This window comes from Athene cunicularia (genome assembly GCF_003259725.1).
Source record: "Athene cunicularia isolate RWA chromosome 2 unlocalized genomic scaffold, athCun1 chr2_part1, whole genome shotgun sequence".
Lineage (NCBI taxonomy): Eukaryota > Metazoa > Chordata > Aves > Strigiformes > Strigidae > Athene > Athene cunicularia.
Genome location: NW_020799095.1, coordinates 15,492,341 through 15,518,599, shown reverse-complemented (window position 1 = coordinate 15,518,599; position 26,259 = coordinate 15,492,341). Strand labels below are relative to the sequence as shown.

Below are 26,259 nucleotides of genomic sequence, written 5' to 3'. Positions count from 1 at the left end.
GCCACCCGCCCTCGCTGCCGGCGCCCCTTGCCCGGGCGACAGGCGCCTCCTGAGTGGCTGGGTAAGAGCGTGACCTTCCTAAAACTCTGTTCAGAGCTCTCTCAAGTCACCGGGAGTCCTTCCAGCAGCTCCCAGTGTACTTCGGATCCGGCCTGCAAGTGCTGCAGGCTTCGAAGAATTTAAGACTAGGTCTAAATCCAGAAACCTTGTTTTTCCCATGAATATTAAACTTTTTATCTGTAGTCGGTTGCCCTATATAGGCATAAAATGGTTTCAAGAAGCTAAAGGGTGTATAACAAAAATAGCCTTACTCTATATTATAAATACTAGATTGGCAAAATTTCAGTAAACTATTATTTTTCCGTTTGATCACATTTTATACAATTATGGGTAGTTCTAGTTTTTGGCCATTGAGACATATTATTCGTCCCCAAATACATCAATAAAAGCCACCCCTTTGGCTTTCATTTTTCTGTTCTTTCTGTGTAGTCATGTTCCAGTCACAGTTTTGGATCTGTAGAATTTCACCACTTAAATAGGTGCAGTAGTCCTCATTAATAACCAGCATTATTTATTTTTATGTATTTAAAATTGAGTATTATTTTAATTTTTTTTTCCTTTCTTTCAAAATTTAGGTGGAGAACAGACCAAAGTATTATGGAAGAGAGTAAGTATTTTCATCTTCTAAGTATCCGTTGCATGTATCCAAAAGCTGTTGTTCTAGAACTACCAAAAAAAAAAAAGACACAATGAAAGTCTAATAAAGTATTTTATTTTACCTTTCACTTCAGCTGTGAGCTAAATATATTGAAAGCCTAATAATTTAGCTATGTTACAGTCCAGTACTGCTGCTCACAATCCAGGGACTGTGCTCCTGTGTGAGCCTGCATGTTTATTTTGCTTTTCTTAGGACAGTTTGGGGAAAAAAAATATTGTCTGGAGTATTTCTTCTTTTATTTTGGTTGTCACTTAAATCTCCCAGTGGTCCTGCAATGCCCTGCAGAGGAGAGAAGCAGCTTGCCTCTCTCAGTGCCTTTCTGTGTATGTTCCTATACTTTCACCACCCTACATGGTTGTGGAAGTATGTATTTATACTACTGCATGTGTAAATGCTGTTCTCCCTGCTAAAGTCACAAAGTCCAAAATACTCACAGATGAGGTGTATTTTCGTTGTGAGGAAAACAGCAGACCACTAGAGTATAATTCCTTTGTGCTCAGCAGTCTCCTTGCCAATAAATAGCTTGAAAGGAGCTGGATCCTGCATTGGCATGGAGATTTGGGCAGGTGAAGCTGAAGGGCATAGCCACTGCAGCAACCACCCAGGTCTAGCATTTGCTGGCGTATCTGCTCAGGCCCTAGCCCTTATCGATAGCTAAATTACTTAGATCCCATGTTCTACTTTTTCTTCCTTCCCAGACACATCATCTGTGTTTAATGATCCTTTTATACCATCAAAAACCTCAAGAGCCAGTAAGTTTTCTCCTAGTTACTGAAGTTTCATTTTTTAGAGATTAGCTTTGACAACAGGGGATTCAGATCTAGCCACTAGAGTACAACAGAGCTGAAGACAGCACCTAGCTGAGTAACCCATCAAGCTTCCTTCAGCAAGACTTGTAAAATGATTACTGCCATCTCATATCCAGGAACCTGCCTGGCTGTTGACATATCCTGGGTCCGTGGAGCAGCAGCGTGGGCAGGAACTGTAAGAAGTCACCTTGGTGAACCTGCCCAGGCAATATCATGTTAGTTACTATCATTCAGAAAGATTCCAGAATCACTGGGACAATCCTATAAAAGCAATTGACTCAGTGCTCAGTAGGTGCTCGGAAAGAGAATCAAGAATTTCTAGGGAAAGAAACAGAAAAAAGTATAATTACATAAATCTGTGATGTGGCTGCATTTTAAATAGTACACCTGGTTCTGATCTCTCTCTACTCCTTCCTCCTCCCTCCTTTTTAGAAAGGTTATAGAAAAACTTAGAAAAATTACAGAAAAACCGAAAGGTACAGCAAAGTGCAACAGCAGTGGAGCAAGGGGATGCAGCTCCTACTATAGGAGGAAAATGAACAGGTCTTCCTCAATGGGTGTCCAAGAGAGGAACATGCACCATGTCCCTCTCAAGTTCATTGCCGTGGGGTGCTGCAGATGCCAAGAGCATAAAGATACTAAGGGGTTCATAAGTGAGATTCTCAGATTCATGAAGGGTGAGGTCACAGCTGATCGGACAAAACTTCTGACTCAACCAGTGATGGATGGACAGGGATGTGAAGTGAAAGAAATAATGTCATTGCTTCCTCTACTCTTTCCATAAGCATTTCTTGTTGACTGCTGTCAGAAGCAGGCATCTTGAGTTCATGGGATCTTGTACTATGTACAAGCTGGTTTTATGCCCTTATAAAAGTGTACCAAAAGTATCAATGAAAAATCTCGGATTACCTAGTATTTACCACCTATGGTTAAAGAAATTTCACAGGTGTTCCAGGTATCCTGTCCCAGTGATTTCTTAAATTGGTCACCAGAAGAGCTTTTTTCCTAATACCTAACCTAAAGCCTGACATATTTTATGATGAGCTTCTGGTGGTGAATAGCTTCTGCCCATTGTTTTTAACTAGAGTTATGAATTGCCATGCGTTTATTGGCAAAAACATGCTTAAATTATGTCATCTAGGGGTTGCTCATTTCAGTTTGGATGTGGCAGTAAATGAGTGTGTCCCTCACCAGTACAGACAGAAACTGTGAATCAGTTTACATCATTCTGAATAGAAAGTCACTCTGTAAAGATCACCTAAACCTAATATTTCCAATAAATATATTAGTTCTGAAAAAAACAACATAAAGAGAATGGAACAACAACTACATTTACATCCAGTGTGGTTTTCCTCTCTTTCACTACCGAGCCAGAGGCAGCATTAGAAATGTGCCACTTCATATGTATTGTCAGAAAAGAAAAAATGCCGAAAGCCAGTACATTTTACTGCCTTTTTTCAGACAACAGCAAAAATATAAATTTTCAAAACCTCCGAGGAGACCCTCAGAGACTTACCAGCTAGCAAAATGTCTGTAGGAGTTAAGATTCAAACTGCTGTAAAGGCTGCATTTGTACTTATGGAAAGATCTCCACTAAATATTGATTATTGTAAGGTTAATTGTGCACCCTGGATCTCTTTCTGTCTTAAAAGAGCAATGACGAAAAAATCAGAGAAGTATTGCTGTTTTCCAACACTGAATGAGGAACTGATTGAAATTAAGAAAACAGTGTTTTTCTCAAGGCTACTCTGTATCTTCTTCTGTTCTAATATATGCAGAATAGAATTTTGAATAATTGTTGCCATTTCTTATCTCAGTTTCCCTTAGAAAATTGAGGAAGCAATGTTAATATAAAAATAAAGTAAACTGATAACAAGAATGACCTCTCATTTTAATTTTAAGTCATCTCCATTAAAAAAAAAATAATACCTTTGTGCCTAGTTTTCAATTCCATTATAAGGCCTCTAGAAAGGAAACGAGGAAGAGGGGCATAAACTGGTAGAGAAGACTTGTGAAAAGATGAGGCTTTTACAGAAAATAATCTTTGGGTGCAGTTGAGTGTTAGCCTGACTGAAACTGCATATACAGTGTAGTTTTTGATTTGCCTCTATGCTGGACTTACCCAGGCTGCATGACTGTCCTACCACTTTTAGATGCTTGGACGCTGTCCTGATGGCTTAGACCACGATGCTCTGCAGTGTGGAAATTTTAAAATGGTTTCTGAGGTAGAGGAGAAGGTGTTTCTGGTCGGATTATTCTGTAATTCACTCAAGTGTCTTCCCTTAGGTTTCATGGGATCATTTCTCGGGAGCAAGCAGATGAAATACTTGCTGGCGTAGAAGGAGCATATATTCTTAGAGAAAGCCAGCGACAACCCGGCTGCTATACTCTTGCTCTCAGGTAAATGCTGTTTTAATAAATACTTGTAGTTCACATGTAAATGTGTTTAATGGAGGGGATTGTATCAGTCCCTTTTGAGTGAAGGCTCTGTCCACTGTTACTTAATACACATGGTGTCAGGGTGATTATACCTTCTTGTCAGCAGTTTGACCGTTGCAGTATGGCAGCAATTCATTCACTCCTTCAGCACTTGTCTGGGAAGTCCCTTTTCAGAAGCAGACTGCCCATTTTCAAAATTTTTGCTACCTGAATTTGAGTGTTGTAAAGATAGAGCTTCTCCTTGAAAACTGTAAGAGATGTGAGGGAGTACAGAACAGGAGAGTGTCCCAACAGAGGCAGGTTGTCCTCTGAGCTCAGTGGTGTGTGTGGTACACAAGTACCGGCAACCACTGGCAATAATAACCCTGGATAAACCTGGAATATCATGAAGTCCAGTGGCTGACCAGCTGTCAAAGGCAGTATACCGGACTTCAGTTTTCTTCCCTAACTGGAATTCAAGCTTGCTGTGGCATGAAGCATGGGATGCTGCTGCTCAAAGAAGTAAGAGTCTGCTATTCAACTGAATGAAAAATATAGCAGGAACCCAACCAACAACCTCACTGCCCCTTACAGGTGCCTTCCCTTGAAAATACACCACTCCTGGCTTAGCTGTGCCATTCAAAACCTGCCCACGTGACAGCCTGAAAGCTGCTATGGGTTAGTGGAAGACAACCAGATATTCTATTGGGTTTTGACAAAGCAAACTCCATGGCAATATTTTACAATCTTTATAGCATTACTACTTCTGTGGGATATCCACAGAATAAAATTCTGCATTTTTACCCTTCTGCTGGTAAGCTAGTAGGAAAAATCCTTTAAGGAGTTACCCCAAGTAACTGCGATACACTGCTGAAATCATCCTCAGAATTTGTATTGATGTGCAGATGGTAGAGCTGGAAAAGCTGGTGAGTCATGCCAAGTAAAAAGTGGTGTAAATTAAAAGCAACTTTTGTCAGCTGAAAAAGAGCAAATGTAATTTTTTTTAGGGCTTTGGAAAGAGATTTCAAAATAAAGAATAAAAAGAACTACCAAGGGATGGGGATTATGGCAAAATGCCTGTTGTTTTAACACAACAGCATGATTTCTAAATCCGTCTGAATAATTATTTGTAAAATCATAAACTGAATTCGATAGTAAATTGGGAATTTGTACAAAAATGTGGGAAAAAAAAAAAGAGGCTTAAACAGTTTAGTTTGAATGACCAATAAAGCATGCAGATTGCACATTTGATGCAATATAAGAACTGTTTAACCCAATGTCATATCCTTTAATCCTTTAATCAAGAATGGGATTTCAACATCGGTGTTATAAACTGAATGTGCTGCTACAGCACTTTGCATTTTAAAACTCTTTAAAAACCTCCATAGATTACACCTGCCATAAATAGCTGCATGGGGCTGGAGTTAGCCCACAGAACTTCGGATGTTTAATTGGGCCCCTGAATTAGGAGCTCAGTCTCCCTGGCTTCCTGCCAGAGAGTGATTGAGACCATTAGGATTTGAATTACTTTCTAGAGATGCCCTTGTCTCTTCACTGACTGTAAATATGCTCATGGTGATTATTAAGCAACCAGTTTTTGCACCTCGGACACATTTCAGGATGGAAAACCCCTTAACACAGTTATGCATCCCGGTATAAAATCTGGTCAATGCAAACATGCCTTTCAAATTTCTGCGGTAGTCCGTTTAGGATTTAGATTTAAACTACGTACGTTTGAATTGCGTGACTTATTATGAAGAATTGGCCTCAGTTCTGTAGCCCAGTTCATGTGATGCAGTCAGGTTTAGGTTTGAGCTTGAGTTGGTGTATCCACAGAGATCCAGCTGCACCATGTGCATACTTCATATGTAATGCAGATCTGCAGACTCTTCATCAAAACCTCCTGAGTGTTTTGTCAATATGAATTCTCTCTCTCACTCTTCCCTCTCTGTCTTTCTTCTCTCCCTACTTTTTTTCTGGTATTTGCAGATTTGGTAATCAGACCTTAAACTACAGGTTGTTCTATGATGGGAAGCACTTTGTTGGGGAGAAAAGATTTGAATCAATCCATGATCTAGTTACAGATGGCTTGATAACATTGTATATAGAAACAAAGGCTTCTGAGTATATTTCCAAAATGACAACAAACCCCATCTATGAACACATTGGATACGCCACTTTGCTTAGAGAAAAAGTGTCCCGGCGGCTGAGCAGAACTAAAAATGAGTCAAGAAAAGCAAGTGTAACAAGTGAAGAAAATACCCCGGTTGAAAAGGTAAGTATTCAGTTTAAAATTTTGGCAATTAATACCAGTCTTTTAGATCTGAGAAAAAAAAAAAAAGTGTTTTGTCTAAAGATCTGTTTCTATTTTTCTATACTTCATTAAGTATTACTATCCCACTGAAAAGTTTATATCCTGTTAATGTGATCTTGGCTCCAAACTGATATTTGACTGGAGCTTATGACAAAAGCTTTCTAATAAGTACCAAATGTAAATGTTTTTCCTGGTTAAATATATATATATAGATATATACTGACTAACTTAGGAGCTGTGTCTAATATTGTTCACAAGGTATGTCCATGTATACTGAAGCATATTACACAGCAAGATTATGAAACTGGTTCTCACTGATCCTTCACCACAGCTCAAGTTTGTTATCTTTCCATTCACAGTGCAAAGCTCCTCTTTTCTGCCAAGTCTTTGGTGGATGGGTCTCAAACTGAGATATTGTGTGTTTTCTTCCCTTTCTTCCCATGGATCTGAAGTTGGGATACTGTGTGTTTGCTTCCCTTTCTTCTTGCTCTTCTCATTTGAAGTGGGCTTTCCTTATCTCCTTCTCACATGCACCCATACCCATAGCATTGTATGGACAAGGACTTACTTACATGATGATAGTTTGAGAATTTTGTCCAGTTAGCGGCCATCTGAAGACGTAAAACTAGAAATTCTTTTACACAGGAGAAACAGTGTTGTAAGCAGTGACACGTGGATATTTTAATTTCCCAGGTGGTAAGGCAATAAGAACTGTCAAACAAAACTTTTTTTTGAGTCCGGTGTTTGTGCTGAATTGACTTACTGACATTTGTAAGCGTACTTCTGCAGTGTGACTGATGATTTTAGTGCTTGTGTGGTGGTAGCTAGTTGGGAACTGGAGACAGTTTGTATTTGAGAAGCAGAGAGTGAATTCGCTGTCATATAGTAATACTGAACATGAAAAGCTATCAGCTTTTTTGTGTGTATCCTCATCACTCTAGGACATTTCTAACATAGTTATTGTCTGTTGGGTTCACATATCTGCATCGGATGATGATACACTGTTATGGATTTCACAGTAGTAATAACTGCTCAAGTAACTGACCTGTCATGTAAACCTAATCATCCTCTATAACAACTTAATTCCGTTTATAATGACATTTTTTAGGGAAGTCATACTGCTGCAGGGAAGCCCTTTGGAGAATCGCACAGCAACAAGTCCTCCATTCAAGTTTTATTTCAAAATTAATCCACTGATAACAATAGGATTTGGTTCAATTGGATGATATTGTAATATGCGCGAGGAGCGGATGCCATAGAGGAGGGCTTTGTTCTTGTTCAGTTGATTCCTGTGATTGGACACTGGTTGGTTTTGAGTGCTGTAACAGGCACGAGAAAGTGAATGTTGACTTTATCTGAGGCACACTAAGAAATTGTAAACATAGTGCAGGGTGACAAACGTTTTTTTTGTAGGTGTTTTCGTGTCAGTAGGAAAGCAGTCCGGAGGATGTTCTGGAAAAGTTTCTTTTATATCGAGAAAGTACTGGACCATCACTAGGATGACTGTAAATATTCCATGACTGTAGCAATCATAAAAGTTGAAAATCATGATACATTCTCTAGGAAATCAGGAGAATATTTTTTGTAGAAGGAGAAACACAATTTCAAAATTGTCTTCAGTTTTGCTTACAGTTCTTCCAGTTGAGGAGCAGTGGTCTTTTGTATCTCTCAAAGCGCTCTCAAAGACTTCAGAGGCGTTTGTTCTAGTACCATATATTTCCAAACAGATTGTATTTTCTGTTATGCTTGGGGTTAGATGTCATTTTTTCAGGCTGGGCAGTTTTGAGAGACTACTGTAAAAACTTTTAAACCAACAGAAGGCAAACTGTTGCTGAAGGAACCCCTGCCCTCTCTCCTTCACTGCTGCGTTTTTGCTGACATACAGCTTTATGCAGCTACACAGTAGATGACACTAAAAAAGGGCTCCAGGGTAAAATTAACTCGGAAGAAAAAACACGTGAATTTTCAGCCAGATCTGCTACCTGATCCACCTCATATGAGTGGAAATGCAGCACAAAGGGGATGCCAACACTTTTTTTCTGATGACAGCTCAAAAATATATGTTATTGGCTTAAATTGAGTGGAAAGCTGCAACCCTAGTTCCAGATACCTGTGACTGAAAATGTTTGGACTTGATGTAACTTGCTGTCGATAGTGAAAATGCACCTCTGGATCTTGTTAGTGATAGGATTTGGTCTTCTTTTGTGTTTCAGCTGAATGAAATTAAAGTGTTTAGAGTATTATTTACGTCTGAGGTGGTTCATGATGTGAAAGGCAGTACCATGGGTCCTTACCCTACAAGGACTGGTGCTCATCTAGATTTCCAAACATGCAGGCAGTAGCAGCCTGCAAGACTGGGCTGTGTGGCTGCGCTGTTGTGTAAAAATAGCTGGCTTCAGCTAAGCCATTACATTGTTGGCAACCCTCTCTGCCTTCCTCCCACTGAGGTGAAGCAACAGAAGGAGGAATAGCAGCTGTTTCAAACATACTTTTCTTGCCAGGAGGAGTAGAAGCAGTCACAACTACAAGAGTAGTGGTACTAAATAGGCAAGGTGGTCTGCTCATAGGCTGAAGACCTGCCGTAGCAGCTGAAGCCTCACTATTGATAATTAGGACTCCCAGTGGGCTTCAACTCCCAGCGGGCTTCTCTACAGGCACCGGTAGTTTTCCATCATCTCATGCGAATCTGTGTGAAAGAAGATTATGTCAACTAAATTATTAGCAACTGACAGAAATTCACAGAAGTCTATATGGTGAAGCCTACTATGGTTGCTTTTGATTCATATGTTCCTAGGGAAAGCTCATGAGAGGTTTGGATAGCAGACAAAGACTCAGGGGTTGTCATTCCCATCTGTTGCTCACAGTAATGTCAGATAAAGTATGGACTGGGCTTTGGAATAAACGAGTCAAATATCAAGCATTTGTCAGTAATAGCATGTAGGGACAAAGGTAAGAATAAAGGTAATTTAATGTTTGTTTCTATATAAACTTCAGAAGTCCTCTAAAATATAAAAATAATATGGGAAAGTGGTAGTTCAGTGAGAGTTGTATCAGATGTTTTGCTTGAGGCTGTCATGTGTTGTACAGTATTTTAGACAAACGCCATGGTTTGCCCACAAATCAAAACCTTCACCCACTTCAATTACTCCAATAAATTTTAGACATATAGAAATAAGTGAATGAATATTCAGTATAATGTTTTTCTACAAAGTATATTATTTTCTGCATGTATGAAAAATCATTGGTTTTTATAAAGTGTGTTTTCTCTGGCCAGTTGAAGAGGTAAAATGTAATTTTTTGATAACTGAGCTGGTTTATTTGAAAGTGCTGCCTGGAGTATTTTGAATGTTTCAGAAATGATGGGGAGAAACCATACATGCAGGAGAGAAACTTCCATTATTTCTTAAGAGGAGGGTGAGAATTTAGCACTCTAAGGTTAAGCATCAGTGCTCATTTTACAGATTAGGTTTTTTACAAGTGAGATTTTGTTTTATACTGAAACCAATTCCAGAGTGTGAAAATGCATCTGAAGGCATTTGTCTCCTTAGCGAGTTTGTTAACACCATCCAAGGAGTCTTCTCATTCTGTCGCCTCCAATGTTGACAGAGGAGATTATTCAACGTCTCAGTCATTCCAGCACCGCCACTCCCCATGGGGTAGGTCGATGGAAAGGGGCCACCAAGGCACGGGCTGGCGGGAAGAGCACACATTCAGATGAAAAGTCTTGGTACTGCCTGGGGTACCTGTCTTTTCCCATAATGATAATTTCTTTGAGGTTGTAATTAGTGGAGTCATGCCCATTCCAGAAGGGGCTTGTGATTCATGGGCTGGATTAAACTGTTGTTGTTCATGCCTTTTTATCCAACATTTTTTGTAACAAGCCTAAGAAAACATTTATGCTTTAAGATACTTTATGCCAACATTCCGTCTGAACGTTGTTTCTGTTTGGCTTTAAAGAGGTGCTAGATTTGTAGACACAGATTCCAAATTTTAGTCCAAATAGTTTAACGAATCTTTAATCTGAAAGGAGCCGCAGTCATTTTTAGAAATGAAGTCTTGTGGGAGAACAGCGTGCTGCAAATACTTTTTTAGCAGTGTAGGCAATTGTCATTTTAACAGAATCCATCTTCAGAAGGGATTTTGGGTAGAGAAATTTTTTTTGTGCAAAGAACATTTGAAGATTGTATGTTGTCTGTTTAAGGTTGTAATTTAAGTTTGAGCAGATTGTGATTGCCTGCTTTGTGTTTGCTCTGCTTATGGAATGCTGTACTTGGGGCAAATGAATGTATACTGGAAGATGTAGAGCAGATAAGTACCCAGTACTGGTATGTACTGTAATTAATTACCAGTAATTCACGTTAGTGGTGAATGTAGAAGTGTAACTTGTTGTAAACAATTAATCTTCATGTGTAGGAGTGAAAACTTTGCAGTAGTCTGTCAGTAAAATATGTAGTTCTGACACATTTACTGCTATCACATACCATGTTATCCTACAACTGCTGCCTTGCTGCGTCAGTGGTCCTTGTGTCCCAGGCAAGGAGAAAAAAATTCTCATTGTCTAATCCTACATCAGCAAAGTGTAATTTGGGAAAATATATTCAATGAATTGAAATGTTGGAAGTAAATGCAAACTGGAGTTTCATGACCGCTTTGTTCAGGTAAAATCTGGCACGGTTGCTGATGAGAAACCGTCCTGGTTCCCTGCTCTTGCACTTCCATTCCCACTCTTGTGATCTGCGCTGTGCACTGCCGCAGCCACCCCATGCTTCAGGTGGGACCTGGACACTGTGACACAGTGCCCTGTGTCAGGCAAAGGTTGTGCGCTGCACCTTGTTTCTTTGCTATGCTGGTCTTATGCAGGAGCAGTTCCTCAGTTTGGGTTGCCTTATAGCTTTTCAAGTATTCGTGTTAGCCTGAGGGACACGATGAGAACAGCAGTCTGGAGTTAAAGAAAACTTTTGGCAGTGACTAAGCTTAAAGTATTTGCAAAAAGAATGATCTTAACCTATCTGACTGGGGGCAAACTGTTGGTAAACACAGTAAAGATTAAGGAAGGCTTTGTCAGTGCCAGGTCTCCACTTACTTGGATACTGGCAAAGCTCCCACCAACTTCTCTCCAAGTAGGATCTGGTTCAGTCAGTTCAAACATACTGGTTGTACATGAAATATGAGTTTGCTTGGAGCCTGGGCTGGAGTGCTTGTTCTGCTCTCTGGTTGCAAGTACATGCCAGGAGCAGCAAGAGGCATTTAACAATGATGTTCTGTTAAGAATAGTGGAGCAATTTGCACTAAACCAAGAGCGAGCTGTTTGCAGAGTCTTCACTTAACAGCAAGACTGTGCTGAAAACTGTGTATTGCTGCCTGACATGGTAACCTCTCTATCTGGTTTGCTGGAACACATTATGGGGCATTTAAGTGCAAATGACAGCCCATAGTTAATACTGCAGCTAGAACTAAAGAGCTGAAATGATAAGCATATTATGGTGTCTGGAAGGTTGTAGATTTCCTCGACAGAAAATCCCCCACAAATAATAGACAGATAAGAAAGCTATTCCTATTAAGGCAAAGGTGACAGAAAAGGAGGAATAACTTTCCTAGAAGTAGTAGTTGGTATTACTGTCCTCATTAGTCATGCTGCTCACACACAGTTTCCCACAGAAGAAAATGCAGGACTTCCTGGAAAGACTGTTCTGTAATATCTCTTAATTGGAGATGTAATCTGGTTATGGAACTAATTTTTTGGAGGCACTGCAGTTTTCCTTACATCAAAACTGCATGGGAAACTGCCAATTTCAAGAGAACTCCTGGTTTAGTTCAGTTCTTGTAAGTATTTACACTTCTACATTGTTATTCATATCACGTCCCTTTCTGAAGGCCTTTTAGCCTCATCTTACCACTCTATTTTTGTCTCTTCATTGAATTTTCTACAGGTACTGCTGTTAGCCAACGATAAAGAAATCTTTTCAGTCTTTTATTTATTCATTATTCTTCCCATTCTGCAGCTCCTCTAAACCTCTAATGATCCTATTACAGGTTGCTAGCTAGTGTTTAACTCTCTGCTGAGATGTCTATCCAGATGTTGAGCATTTCCTTCCACATGAGGGCTGTAGGGTACTGCACTGTCCCAGCAGCAGGTCATGGGGCTAAGAAGATAGTGGGCAGAAACACCTGATCCTGCAGACTCTTGGCTGGAACAACACTGATAATTTGACATGATGTGTTTTACATTGCCTTCACCTCCCTGGTTTTTGCAACAGGCTTGGTCAGAACAAATTAAAATGCTCAGTTCTACAGGGACATTAACAACCCACCACCTTCTTTTATTAGGAGTTACAGTCTCACTCCTATATGCATAGCCATAGAATTTATAAGGAACGTCTCCCTGGCAGTACTGATTTTGCCTGGAAGATGCTCAGATGCCACACTGATAAGCAGCAATGTGGCCTTTATCTGTACATTTTAGTAATAGATACAGTGATAAAAGGTGTGTGGCATTTTTTGCTGCTAGAAGCAACAAACACATCAAAATGACTTTGGGAGTAATGAATTCCTTTTCATCAGACATTCAGGCTTGTCCTGCAAGTATTCTACACACAGGTTACCACATGTACATACTTAATTGTAGCATGTCCTGACATGAGTCCTTAACTACATACGCCACTGTCTTCTTTAAATAACTGTCAGCAATTCAGATTTCATCCAGAATACTCATTGGTATTATACCACAGCAAGGAGGAGTTTAGATAAATACAGCAGATCTACCAATATATGTATTTTAGTAAGCAGTTTTATATTTTGAGTGACAAATACCATCTTATTGAAAATATAGCTAGCTGATCATTTTCTTTCGCCTTTCAATGTTGGCATTCTTTTGTGTTTTCCAGCTGTGTCACTTTACAGCTTCTTTTTTGTTTAAAGCATCATAAATATGAAATTGGCAATATATAAGAAATAAAAATAAGAAAGCTACGAAAGTAAAATTGTGGAAAGTATCTTTTTCAATTCCTTCCCTCTGGCTGTCTGTGTTTATGCACACAAAGAAGGATGCTACTTTGTAGCTGACTGTGGCATTCCTAACTAATACCTAATGTTTTGCCTGATTAGGCAAGGATTTTTGAGAGGAATAATTTGGGTTCATTTTAACAGTAATAGAAATTGAGAGAATCAAGAGAAAGAGTTTCCATTGAAAAGTATTTGCTTACATTGCTTCCCTGAGCTGTTAACATCTCTTCACGTTCCTGGTTTATGTTATGTTATTACCATCAGTTTAGGATTAATGACTTTTGCCTTAAGCAGAATAAGTGATATGATTATGCCTGAAGAGAGGTTATAAGTTGGAGACAACACTGATTTACACAGATGACATGATGCAACAGATATGATCTGATCCAAATGCTACTGTAATTAATGGGAAGACCCTTGACGGTTTCACTGGGTCTTGGAGCAGTTCAGGGCCCTGCTAAGCACATGGAGCAAAGGTGAATATGAAGTTTGTTACCACCAAAGTGTTTCCCAATCCAGTGTTTTAGAAAGGTAGCCACATGAAAGCAGTGTGAATACCACAATTGTAGATTGACATTTTCTCAAATGAGAATGTCAGATTAGTACAAAAAATGAGTAGATACACCAGAATTGCTTATAGTAGTTCGAAAGCAAATGCCACTTGCCTCTTCAAGTACAGTACTATATCTGCAACTAGGCTCTGCTGAATACATTAATTCTTTCCTCTTGGGTCTTTTCCTGTTATGAGCATATTAATAATTCTAAATGTTTCTTGCATGAAACCCATGCTTAGTTTCATGTATTAAAAATAAAAGCTTTAATATGAGGGTGTTTTTGTCTTGGCTTTTATGCTCTTTACATGGTTTGATGGTATTAAATTAGTATAAACAAACTTCCATAAGGATTGGGATGGAGCCTACAGCATAAACATTTCATTTGTCTGGTCACTGGAAAAAGAAAAGCCATTTTTAAAATATAAAATCTATACTTGATTGTCTTGCATGAATCAAGACACTGTGTAGGAATAGGCACTAAACTTTTACAAGTGCCTCTAAACTGCCACATTTTGATCTTGGAAGACAAGTGTTCAACTTAATAATATAGATACTAATTTTAGTTAGTAGAGGACTTGGAATTAGCGTGAAAAAGAAAGTGTTTAAATAGTGACTTAATATTTATTCTTTATATTTTGTTTAGAAAATAAGTGATTTTAGTAATGTGCTTGTTTAGGTCATATATTTGCTTGACTCATTAAAAGGAAAAAGATAACATGTCCTCTGTGCTTATGCTGGACATGACAAGAAATGATAGGCCTGAAATACAGTGATGAACATTGCAGGTTAGCTATTAAGGGAGAAAAAAAGGAACAAACAGTGAAACACTGGAATGGAGTGCCTGAGGGAATGACAAAATCTCCCTCATTATAAGGCATAGAAACACATTAGAAAACATCTGGGAGAAATGGCACAGGTAGCACTGACACCTGAGGCAAGCAGGAGAAAAACCTCCTAAAGTACCTTCCAGTCCAATTTCTCCGTGGTTTTCTGTGCCTGAAAAAATATTATTTAGGTTCTGAATCATCCTTTATAGATGAAGATGTCTTGCCAACATAGCTAAGGAGCAGTTATTTGATTCCTCCCCAAGGGAGGAGAGTACATTCCAGCCTAGAGAAGAAAAGGCTCCGGGGAGACCTTACAGCAGCCTTCCAGTACTTCAAGGAGGCTGCAGGAAAGATGGGGAGGGACTCTTTATCAGGGAATGTAGGGATAGGATGAGGGGTAATGGATTTAAACTGAAAGATTCTAGATTTAGATTAGATATAAGGAAGAAATTACTTCCTGTGAGAATGATGAGACACTGGCACAGGTTTCCCAGAGAAGCTGTGGCTGCCCCCTCCCTGGCAATGTTCAAGGCCAGGCTGGACGGGGCTTTGAGCAACCTGGGCTAGTGGAAGGTGTCCCTGCCCAGGGCAGGGGGGTTGGAACTAGATGATTTTTAAAGTCCCTTCCAACCCAAACCATTCTGTGATTCAATCCTGAATCGTCACTTCCCTAGGGAGAAATTAACTGCATCTACAATCCTAATGTCCAAGACTTCCATGAAATGCTTAATGCTAGATAAGACACACTAAATTCTTCCTCTTCTATATCCTGCACACTCTGCAAACCTTCTGCCAAGGAATGTATTGGCCAGATTTCTATGTCTTCACACACTGACTGGCACATGTCCTATCATACCCTAGATATTATCCTTTCTGAGCATAAATCATGTATATCATATCCACTGAGCATCTTCTTCCATACTCAGGGTGTAGAAGGTCTCATATGGCATATGGGCACTCGGGCGAAGTCAGGTGCAGAGCCCAAGCAAATGTCCTGTTTGATCTGGCCTCTCGGCACAGAGAGCCAACTCAGTAGCCTGCACCCTCACCCTGCATCTGGGATGCTGGGAATCCAAGTGCAGGGATCTCCCCAGTCACCTCTGGGCTGGGTGAGCAGCTATCAGCTGCAGTTGCGGTCACTGGGCTAGCAGAGAGAAGGCAGCTAAGCAGGAGAAGGCAGAAGCCTAGGCAGGACAACAACCAGTAATGACCACAGTGAAGCACATGCTGTTGACAGCTTTCTCTGCTGAGACTTGACTACAAAGGTCAGGAACCAGTGCTTTTTATAACTGCTAATATGTGAAAAAGAGGACACTGTGGTGTGAAAAGTACGAATGGTAACAATGGGCTCTTTCTTGTAATGTATTCTCAGCCCTGGAGAACAGTGGGACTGTGCACAGTCGTCAGCATGGGTTATATAGAATGAATACTGCCAGTTAGACTTGATTGCCTTTTTGATAGATTTACAAAAGTGCTGAATGAAAAGAATGCAGCAGATGCAGAATAATTGGTTTTTTAGCAAAGTAGTACAATGTCTCATGGAATCATACTCTTGACATTAATTCAAATTGGTTGACGCATGAACACGGTCACATGGACCAAAAATAGGTAGAGGAATTTCAAGTAAAGAATAAAGATAGGCAGCAGCTTGATAAGCTGGGGAGAGGTACCTGATGAAGTAATGCAGGGACAAGAGGACTTTTATTGATCTGGAAAAAGTGCAAATAAGACATTACCGCAAACTTAGGTTGGTCTGTGCTATGATATGACTTAGTATAGGAATTTAATCCCTGGAAATGCATGTCCATAACAGAAATATCAAGAGAATCTCAAATAGAAAATGTAATAAGACAATTTATCATATTTTAAGCATAGGAAAAGGGGCCAAGCCATGTACGTACCTGGAGTATGTCTTCTGTTGAGAGTGAGAGGATTGTTTGCATTTAAGCCAGGTGCACCACTATTAAGCAGAGGCTAGAGGTGAAGAAGGAGAACATTACCATATCCTCAGGAGAAATGTCTCCACTGCTTGTAAAGAAAAATAGTTGTTGTTATACTTTGAAAGCCTCTTTCTCTGATTTTCGGTGGGTTCATCCATCCATCTAAACAATACCTATGCTGTGGCAACTCATTGTCCACTTTTGGCAAGCTGTGAGCTGGGAATAGTGTTTCTGCTTCTTAAAATGATTGAGCCCAGCACCTGTAGGCAGGGAGATGTGGAAAACCCTGCTTCCTTCATTTCATGCGCAGGTGCTGGACCAAGTTTCATGTGGCTCGTGGTGCAGGGCAGCTTTTCTGAAGTCCCGTGGGCTTTTTTGGGATCTTCATAGCAAAGGTGACACCCCACAGTCAATTCTCGGTGCCTTCTGGATTGCTCACAGCAGTCTGAGGTGTGGTGTCCTCAAATGAAAAAGATGGGCTAGGGTAGTAGCTTGGCCATTTGGCAGAGTCCATCAGGAGCTAAACAGTCCCTGAGGATGAAGATACATCTTCAGTGAGAAAGCTGTAGGGTGGGGTTTTTTGGGGAGGGACGGGGAGAAGGTGGAGAAGGTATCTCCAGATACTTCTGCCAGACTCTGTACCACGTAGACTTGCAGGGAAGAACTTGGGAGGAATCAATCAAGTTGATTTACGAATGAAATTGTGCCAATTAAACACTAGGTGGCATATTTACTTAACAGTTTCCAGGGACTGTATTAGGGCATCTTACACTGCTGACACCCATTTGTTCTTGTATGATGAGTGCAGTTTCATGCATATGTGACTGGCTGATGCCTTTTTTAACAACAAGCATTCATCTTGTTCTTAAAAATCTTGACACAAAGCCTTGAAGTTATTCTTTAGCTTCAAAGTCACTTCTATATTAATACACAGATGATTAAATGCAGTGCAGTAAGGAATAGGTACATGGCAGAGGTCCTACAGAAGGTCCAGTCTCAGAGGAATTGTGTAAATAGTGAGAGGGGTTAATATGGAAAGACATAGTATGATTTACTTATTTTACTTGTCTGAAAGGTTCAATGTAGGAATATATAATGCATTTTAAAAGTCAGATGAATGAAATCTAACATTTCTCCTGATGTGAATACAAAGCACAGCTTTTGATTTCAGAGCTGGTATTTTAAGGTAATAGCGTCCAGTGGTTTGGGCAAAATACTCAAAGAAAGAAAATATGCCTTTATTCTATGTGTGTGTGACACCTGTTAAGTCAGTCAGGCTGCAGTTTTCCATATACTGCTGCTTCTCCATTGGTGAAAGAATAAATATACCTAGCTTACAGAAATGGCTTTTCACATGCTGCATTCTTGAGAAAATGCAGCACCACAGCCGTCACCGGAGCTTAGCCTCAGCTGAAAAAATTCCATGTTCAGTATGTCTGCTCAAAAAATTCTTAATTCTTCCTTTTGATATTTTATGAAGCCAGATAGATACTTTGGACTAACTGCATATACCATGAAGATAAACTTCTCTAGTGCAGATATCCATAGTGCTGGCTGCACAGGTTGTTGCAGCTCTCCCTGGGAGTTGTAGGTTGTTGACCCACACTCACCACCAGCTGGATTTCTGAGATGAATCCTGTCATCTGTCAGTCTGCTCTGCTGTAACTCATGTACGGCCCTCTGGGTTGACAGAACCGATTATAGCAGTTCAGTACAAGCTATACACAAAGTATAGCTGTTCAGTACAAGCTACACACAAAGTGGGCTGTATAAAAAGGGAGCTAAATATATAGATCTGAACTGGGGTGTGCTCATTATGCCAGTGCCAAAGAGTGTGGAAAGTAGCCCTTGCTATGAGAACATGGCTGTGTTTTTCAAAGAGAGAAGGTCCCATTCCCCTTCCCTTTTCTGTCCTATCCTCACACACAAGAGGAAGGCTGTAACGATTGTATTATCTGATGCCAGGGCATGTCGTGGGGCAATAGCTGAACATCTTACAGCTTGATGCCTTAGGGCATCAAAAATGTGTCCAGAGCAGCTGTGCTCTGGCATCAGGAGAATCTGGTCAGGTTTGTACCACAGATTAATTTAAACGTATTTTCATTTTCAGTAATATCTCTTGATTCTCATATTCTGTAAGGTTTTTTATGTCTGTTGTTTTCTGAGCTCTCAGGCAAATACTAGTAGACCAGTGTGTAATTCAGTGAGCCAAGCCTGGTCCCCTGCACACAGTGGCTGGATCCCTGGCCGCTGCAGGGCTGCATTCGCAAAGCTGTGTTTTACAGTGCAAGTACACAGAGAAACACCTGGGCAACTCTTTCAAATAAATTAATTCCATTTACTCATATACTTTAGGAAGTAGAGGAAAAAAATAATTTCCTTTTATTTCCCTCCTCCCGTCACTTCAATTTGATTAATTCAATCACTGCAGTTTCCTAAATCCATCTGGTCTATAATGCATTGCCGAATGTCAGGCCAAGTGAATTTGCAGACAAAGCTTAAAGGCACTTCCAGAATGGCTGAAAATGAAGTATACTGGCAGAGGCTGGCCTATAGAGAGTATATTTTCAAGGACATTGTTCACATCTTTTGGTTTCTTGTGGACCTCAAAGTACTAGGAATTAAGGGAGAAGTCTGGATTGTGGTTTCTTTGTGGGCTGGAAGAATCCCAATTGAATAAATGATATGTTGCGTGTAATGCAGGATTTGTATAACTTCCACACGATACTTTGTAGGAAACTTTTCCATCTGTGGTTTTTCAATAAGCCCTTGAATTCAGTGGCTGAAGTTTCATTCTCCACATGTGAGCAATGTACAAGCTCTGTATCATCTAATATATCTAAAATACAAAACCTTCTGTAATTTCCTTTGTTCTATTTCTCACTAAATTTCATGTTGCAAATAAATATTTAGAGTAGGGTACATGCAGCCTTTTCTTCCTTTGCACGTCACAGTGTATGCTCTACAACAAAAGTGGCATGATACTGTGCCAGTTGAAATGAGAGTGAGCCCATATAGCCATGGCATGTAGCTGTCCCGTTAGAGCTGCCCAGAACTAGAAATATGGACAAGTCTGTCATGATATATGTCCACAGAGTCCAGTGCCTTGGGGCTGGAGTGCCTTGTGCCTTGGAGCCAGCCTACTGAACAGGTACCACGTAGGCAGCTTGTTCAATACATCAGCTCAAGTGCAGTTCACAGAGCATGTGAGCCATTGCTCTGACCAGGTTACGTGGAGATCTTGGTACATACATCTTACTGGATGACAGTAATCAGGAGATTAAAGCACTGCACATTAGAACACGAATAGAGTTCAGACATCTACTTGCTCAGTATCTTTTAAGTAGAAATTTGTAATGGGAATAAATCAGTCCATTTAGTTCAATTTGGTGTCTAGACTTTCTACTACACAAGCAGAAGGTCTCACTTGCGGCAAAATTCAAGATTGGACTTGGGAACAGAGTACTGTATCAGCTAGTTCCTGAGCTTTCTATGGGGTAATAAATAATCATATCTTCTCTAACGCAGAAGAACCCTCTTTGGTGCAAACAGATGGGAATGGTGAATTTGATTCTTCTGCAAATTATATTTGAAGTAAAAGATTGCAAATAAAGGGACAGTGACTGAAATGTTGATGCTTTCACATTTTATTGCCTATTTTCCTTTTAAAATGTGAGTTCGTATTCTTGAATAAAGGTAAGAATCATGACATTAATAAGAGGAGATAAAAAAATTTCAGCCATCATCAGCCTTCCTGATTGTATGTAGATTAGGTTAACAGTTGTGGATGTTTGCACTCTTAACACCACCACCTATTTTTATCTTGCCAGGTGTTGCTAAGAATAATTTAGTATTTTGAACAGCTATATATTTATAGACATGTGCAAGAATCAGGAGAAGTCCTTGCACATTTAATATTCCAATAATCAGATGAAAAAACAAGTTAATTCAGTATTTGCTAGCACTTCCAATCCCACATAATATACTCAGAGATAATTGAGAAAAGAATATATTCTTATAGACTTTTGATATTTTTTCTTTCTGTAAAAATTTAGCAACTAACTTTGTGCACAGAAAATAAGCCTCGATATTCCCATCTTGATACTACTTTTAAAACTGCAAGTGCTTAAGTTCTGCATCATCTTCAGAAGAACAGATACAATAGAATTCAGTGACAAAGCACAGGGGAGATGTATTTTTCACAAGACTTCAAATATCAAAATTATACTAAAAATGGTGGGGGGTACTTGTCCCTTTAAAACAGAAACTGGCAAATAGAAAACAGTTCTATAATAACCCATGTGGGACCGTGAAGCATTTTGGATTAGCTATGCACCACGGGTAATCCTAGTTTTATCTTTTTATTATTGTTGTTGTTCTATTCACAGTTCAGTGTATTTTAAGATGGTATCCATGGCCTTTTGGGGTATAATTACATTTTTCACTTGATCTGTAATTTAGTAGCTGGAATAAGAAGACAAAAGGTTATTTGGAATCAGACCTGACAGCCAGGAGGCTGAAGTGCTGACATTAGTCTGCTGCATGACAGATCTGTGCCTCATGATTCGTCTGTGGATGTGTTTGTGATATATTTAAAAAGCAAGAAACCTAGCAGAAAGGATTCTCAGCCCACACATAGGTGCAGGCAAAATGCACAATAACGAGCCTCAAACTGCCTGTTTTATTTTCAGCAGGATGTCCTTTTTTTTTTTTTTTTTTTTGGCTTGCTTTCACTGAACCTGATGAAAATAGTTGTCACACAGAGCGTCAGAGGATGCCTTTTTTGCTCCTGGAAAGCATGCCATTGCTCTTTGTCCTCAGTTTTTCTTCCATTACCAGCACATACTCTGTTGAATTTGAGTCTATAGTCCATCTTGTTGAGCTGGTTGTCTGCCTCACCATTTTTACACAGAGCAGTTGATCCATCACTAGTTGTGTTGCCTGATACACTGAAAACCTCTTGTGTTGTGTTTGGCATTTGCTAGCCAAAATAACTGGAGAACCTTCACTATCTGCCCTTCATCACTGTAGGGTTAAATGCTGTACCCAGCTGAATTAATGTTTGTATCTCACCAGTTGATAAAGTCCCTTCTCCAGGGTTCCACCAAGTCCATATCTCCACTGCCATTGCACATATGGCTTTACACCCAGATATTTTCTCCCTTTGATTCACAGATAGGAAGGCAAAGATGCACAAACAGTGAATTTAGGACAGAAATGCAGATCTGTCTCATTTGAAAATGATGTGGCAGTGGGGTGGCTGTGGTAATTAGGGTTGTTTTGTAAATACGTTCTTATGATGGTTTATTTGGAATAGTAATGTTGATGCACAGTGTATTTTGTATAACTAACTGTCCTCAGAAGTTACTTTGTAAAGGAGTGGGGCTGGTGGGGGGATTTTAAAGAGAGGCACTAGTGGAAATGTCTCTGAAGGCCAGTGAGGTGTTGCAACCAAGGACCAGGGTAAATCCCAAACAGAGAAGTACAACCTCCAGCAGATTTTCCTTTAATTTACATGTCTGTTGATCTCAGTGGCAAATGCAGAAAAGACAGCTATTGTGAAGAAACTACAGAGCCACAAGAGACAGAAACAATAGCAGAAATGGCATAAAATAACATTTTAAAAGATTACTTACTGTTCTCAGTCATCAGCCTTTTTCCTTGAACATTCTTCTGTAGCACAACATCAAAGACAAAACGTTTTGCCTTAATCACACTTTTATAGATGTCTTGATAGTTGAGATTATAGGATCTAAAAATTGCAGAATTTTTAATACATCTATATAGCTAATATTAAAACAAATACATAAAAGACAGTGCTAGAAATTTAATCAGATTTAGTCTCTAAAGCCTGAATTTTCAAATTCCTGTAACTTTAATGAAGCTTCACTCAGATGAGTAGATAAACATATGATTTACATCTAAACATAGCAACACAGGCATTCAGTGAGCCATTAAATGAATTGACTGTGGATACTGAGATAGGGGCAAAGCCCAGGTTTGAACATAGCAGCTTTTGGCTCTTAGTTCATTCCTCGGTTCAGTAGGTCCCACTACCTCAGATTTGCAACTCTGGGTAAGATTTCATGGTGTGTGCTTAATAGAGTCTTAGTAAGTAGGGTGTCCTTTTCCTAGTTAAACACTTCACAGCTTTCTTATCTATGACTCTGCTAACCCCTCATGGGTATATCTCTGGTAATGGTGCTTCAAGCTTTAACTTCCTTAGCTTTGGTCCCTTCCATTCGGTCTAATTATTTGCTTTTATAGGGCTTTACTTTTTCTCTCACAATCAAGCTTGAGAATTTTTGGTGGTGTAAAAGGAGTCCAGGGAACTTGTTCTGGCAAAGGAGAATGTTCAAGCCAGAAGCTGAGGGGAGAGGTTTTAAAATACAGCCTCTCAAAAATTTAAAAACGTTAACGTGGTTAGATTCCACATCTTCTGAAGCAGACCCTTCAAAACAAGGAAGTACTGCTGAATCTGACCATGTGGTCTGTACAAGAAAGTATATGTCCCACCTCAGTAATCAATTTTTTTTTTCTATTTTAAATCTGTGTCACTGACTTTCTAAAAATGCGGGTGCTGTGCTGTCACTTCAGGAGAAGTTCTGCAGCTATATTCAAAGGGAGCAGCAATAAAATATATTATGGTCTCCCCATACTGCAGTCACCTCCATTTACACTTCAGCCTCTTCCACCAGGCAAGAGGGATAGGAGAGGTAGTGATTTGTAACTAGCCCGTGCAGATCTTTCTCACCATTTGGATACCACGCTGAAGGGCAGGAGATCAGCCTCAGTCACTATTTTGCGACAGGAATCTCTCACAAAAGATGAAATGACAGATCTTTTTGGCAAGAATGGGACTTGAGGTTTATCCAGATTCTGATGCAAAGAGAAGCACATGATAAGAAACGTGGCTTCCTGTTGCTGCTACTAAGGAACAGAGCATTAATAATTTCTTTTGACAAGTGACATCACTTCCAGAGAAACAATGAAGGAAGAAATAAATATCAAAAAGATGAAATAAGGATCTGTTCTTTGGCAGATCTTAGTTCTGTTGACTTCTCTTTTCATTTAAGCAACATAGACACATTTCTAAACAAACTGTCCATGATCAAAGTTGTGAATTATTGAAGGATTTACAGAGACTGCCTTCTTACCTCTCTGTAATCTTAAGTACATTGAAGGCAACAAGTGGAAAGAAGTCTTCCAAATTCAGGACAAAATGGCTGTATTTTACAGATACATGCATAATATAAAATAAAGGGTTGGATCCAGCTAATATGTAATACTAAGCTACAGTGTTCATTTTCAGGAACAGTCCTTTTAAAATATCTGTGAATGCTGTGCTTACCATCATTTAAAAGCACAGGGTTATAAAGAAATAAAAGTAATCCTTTTTGGCTCTAAATGTATAACAGAACTATTACATGAATATCGAATATCGCTAATATATGAATGTGAAAATTACGTGAAGCAAAAGAAGTTCTGGATTAAGAAACTGTTGGATCTGATTCTCTGACAGCTTGCATCAGCTTGAGGCTGGTGTAAGATTTGTCTTGTCAAAAACAGGCATTGCAGAACTGAAAGCATTATTTTTATGGTCATGGTAAATATATATATTTTTATATATATATATATATATATATATATAATTTTTTTCTTCTTACAATAATTTTTAAGGAATTCTATGTCCATAACATTTCTCTTTTTTTCTAGAAAAACAACCCTTTTTTAAAATGTGTGTTCATGTACACAGATAGGGGAAAAAAAAGTGTTGACACCATCATCGTTACCCTTTTTTAATTTCCCCAGTAAGGTTGTTAAGGCTGGTTGTGCAAACCCCTCATTGGGGAGTATTTTAATATTTTACATTAGATGTGTTGCAATCTCAACTTTTCCCTTATTAGCAAAGGGAACTATGGACATCACACCATGTTGGCCATAGCAGGAATAATCAGAGCAACATCAGAACAGTCAGTCTCTACAAGGTTGCTCAGCCCTTGCTACCTTCTGTCAGATGTCAAAGTGGAAATAGGAGCTCTCCTGAGAATCTGTAGAGAAGAATGCCCAGGGAAGGTATATGAAAGGCTGTTTGCCCCAGTGTGTAATTGGGTCTCCTTCCCTGAAGCTGAGGCTTATGAGGAGGCATGCCTGGCTGCCTTCATGCTCTTCTACATGTAGCTTTTTTGGAAGAGGAGTGTCGAAGGGAGAGGAGAGGGACTGGTGACAGCAGGGATCCAGATGGGAAAAGGGGGCAATTTAGAGCTACTCCATGAAAAAAATAAGTGCACCTGTTCTCTGGGAGCCAAAAAGATTGGCATGACTAGGAACACAGGCTCCATTGTGTTTCTCCTCAGCCTCCCTCACTTCCTCACTGGCAGCAATCAAACATGTGGAGCCCCAACATTTCACGCCTCACAGGCAGGGGTCCTACATTGGGATTCTGCCTGTAGAGTTCTCAGGCATTGCTCTGAGAAATATTGGAGAGAATTACATTGAAGACAACTTTTGCCCTAAGTCAGCTGTGAGAAAGTTCAACACAGGTTGCAAATTCAATTGTTAAATAAAGTTATTGCCTCTCAAAAGCATCCCCCAGTGGGGATTTTGTCTTAAAACTCTTAAGAATTTAAAAAGAGGGGTCATCTCAGTAAAAACATCACTTGATAACCAACAGACTCATCTCCAATTCAATGCATTGGAATATCTCCCCCTCATCCTGTGGTTTCACTTCATTTTTTTTTTCTTTTATTTAAGCTGTCATCCTAAAATACACCCTACACCACCTTTATTTTTCCTCATTATTTCCCCTTGCCTTCCCAGGACAAGAAAAAGTCTTTCTTCTGGCTTTTTCCCACTTTATGCTTCAGAAACCCCAACACAGATACCCTGGTTTCTACCTATAGAGCACCGGCACAGCAAAGAAAAACAGTCACATTCTGCCGCAGCACAGAAGATGCAAGAAGGACCAGCAGCAAAGGGGTTAAAGGAAGTCCCATAGCAAAGATATGCAATGCCTTGAAATTTTAAGCACTAAAATCTACAAATACATAAGAGAATAAATCTTTGCAATTCCAGATATTTCTGGTTGACATAAAACACTCAGAGCCAGTTATATAGAGAGTTTTTTCCTGTGAGCACTGGAATTGGTGATGCCTGGTTCCTTATTCATTTGTGCTCTATCTTTCTGCACACCTTACTCACACTTGAGTAAGCCCAGCCATCTTTACAGACCTTTCACACATCCCTCCCTTGTCCCCACTCCTCCTCCTACCCTCTTCTCCCCTCCACATTTCCTTTTCCCTACCTGCAAAGGAGGCAGAAGACATTGCTGCCAGGCCACCCAGGAGAGAAACCACAGGAGCTCTGACCACAGGCTGCATCTCTCACCTCAGTCTGGCCACCAAATTTCATAAAACTCATGACATCTGTTGTTCCATCAACTTCAGCTAGAATTAGTCATCTGGTTCAAAAGATAGACACAGCAAGTGGCAAAACAGATTCACATACACTGCAATCACATTTCTGTAGGCAACCAGGCTAATTTGAGGCTGATATTACCTTTTTTTTTTTTAATAATAATAATTTTTTTAAGCTCCATAGGTACGGTTTCCAGACATGTTTTTTACCTCCCTGTAAGTGTAAATGTAGCAATAAGCCCCCCTGCCCCCCATGCTTGT

At 39.7% G+C, this 26,259-nt stretch overlaps 1 protein-coding gene across 1 annotated transcript in view; it reads left to right on the top strand.

Annotated features, from left to right (window-relative positions):
• Positions 1–26,123, top strand: part of LOC113476978 (beta-chimaerin-like) — a 26,331-nt gene extending 208 nt beyond the window's left edge. The window contains exons 2-4 of the mRNA XM_026843016.1: positions 3,814–3,927; positions 5,935–6,220; positions 25,403–26,123. Of these exons, the coding sequence (XP_026698817.1) occupies positions 3,814–3,927; positions 5,935–6,220; positions 25,403–25,609 (607 nt within the window). The 3' untranslated portion in view covers positions 25,610–26,123. The remainder of the gene's footprint in view (positions 1–3,813; positions 3,928–5,934; positions 6,221–25,402) is intronic.
• The last annotated feature ends 136 nt before the right edge of the window (positions 26,124–26,259 follow it).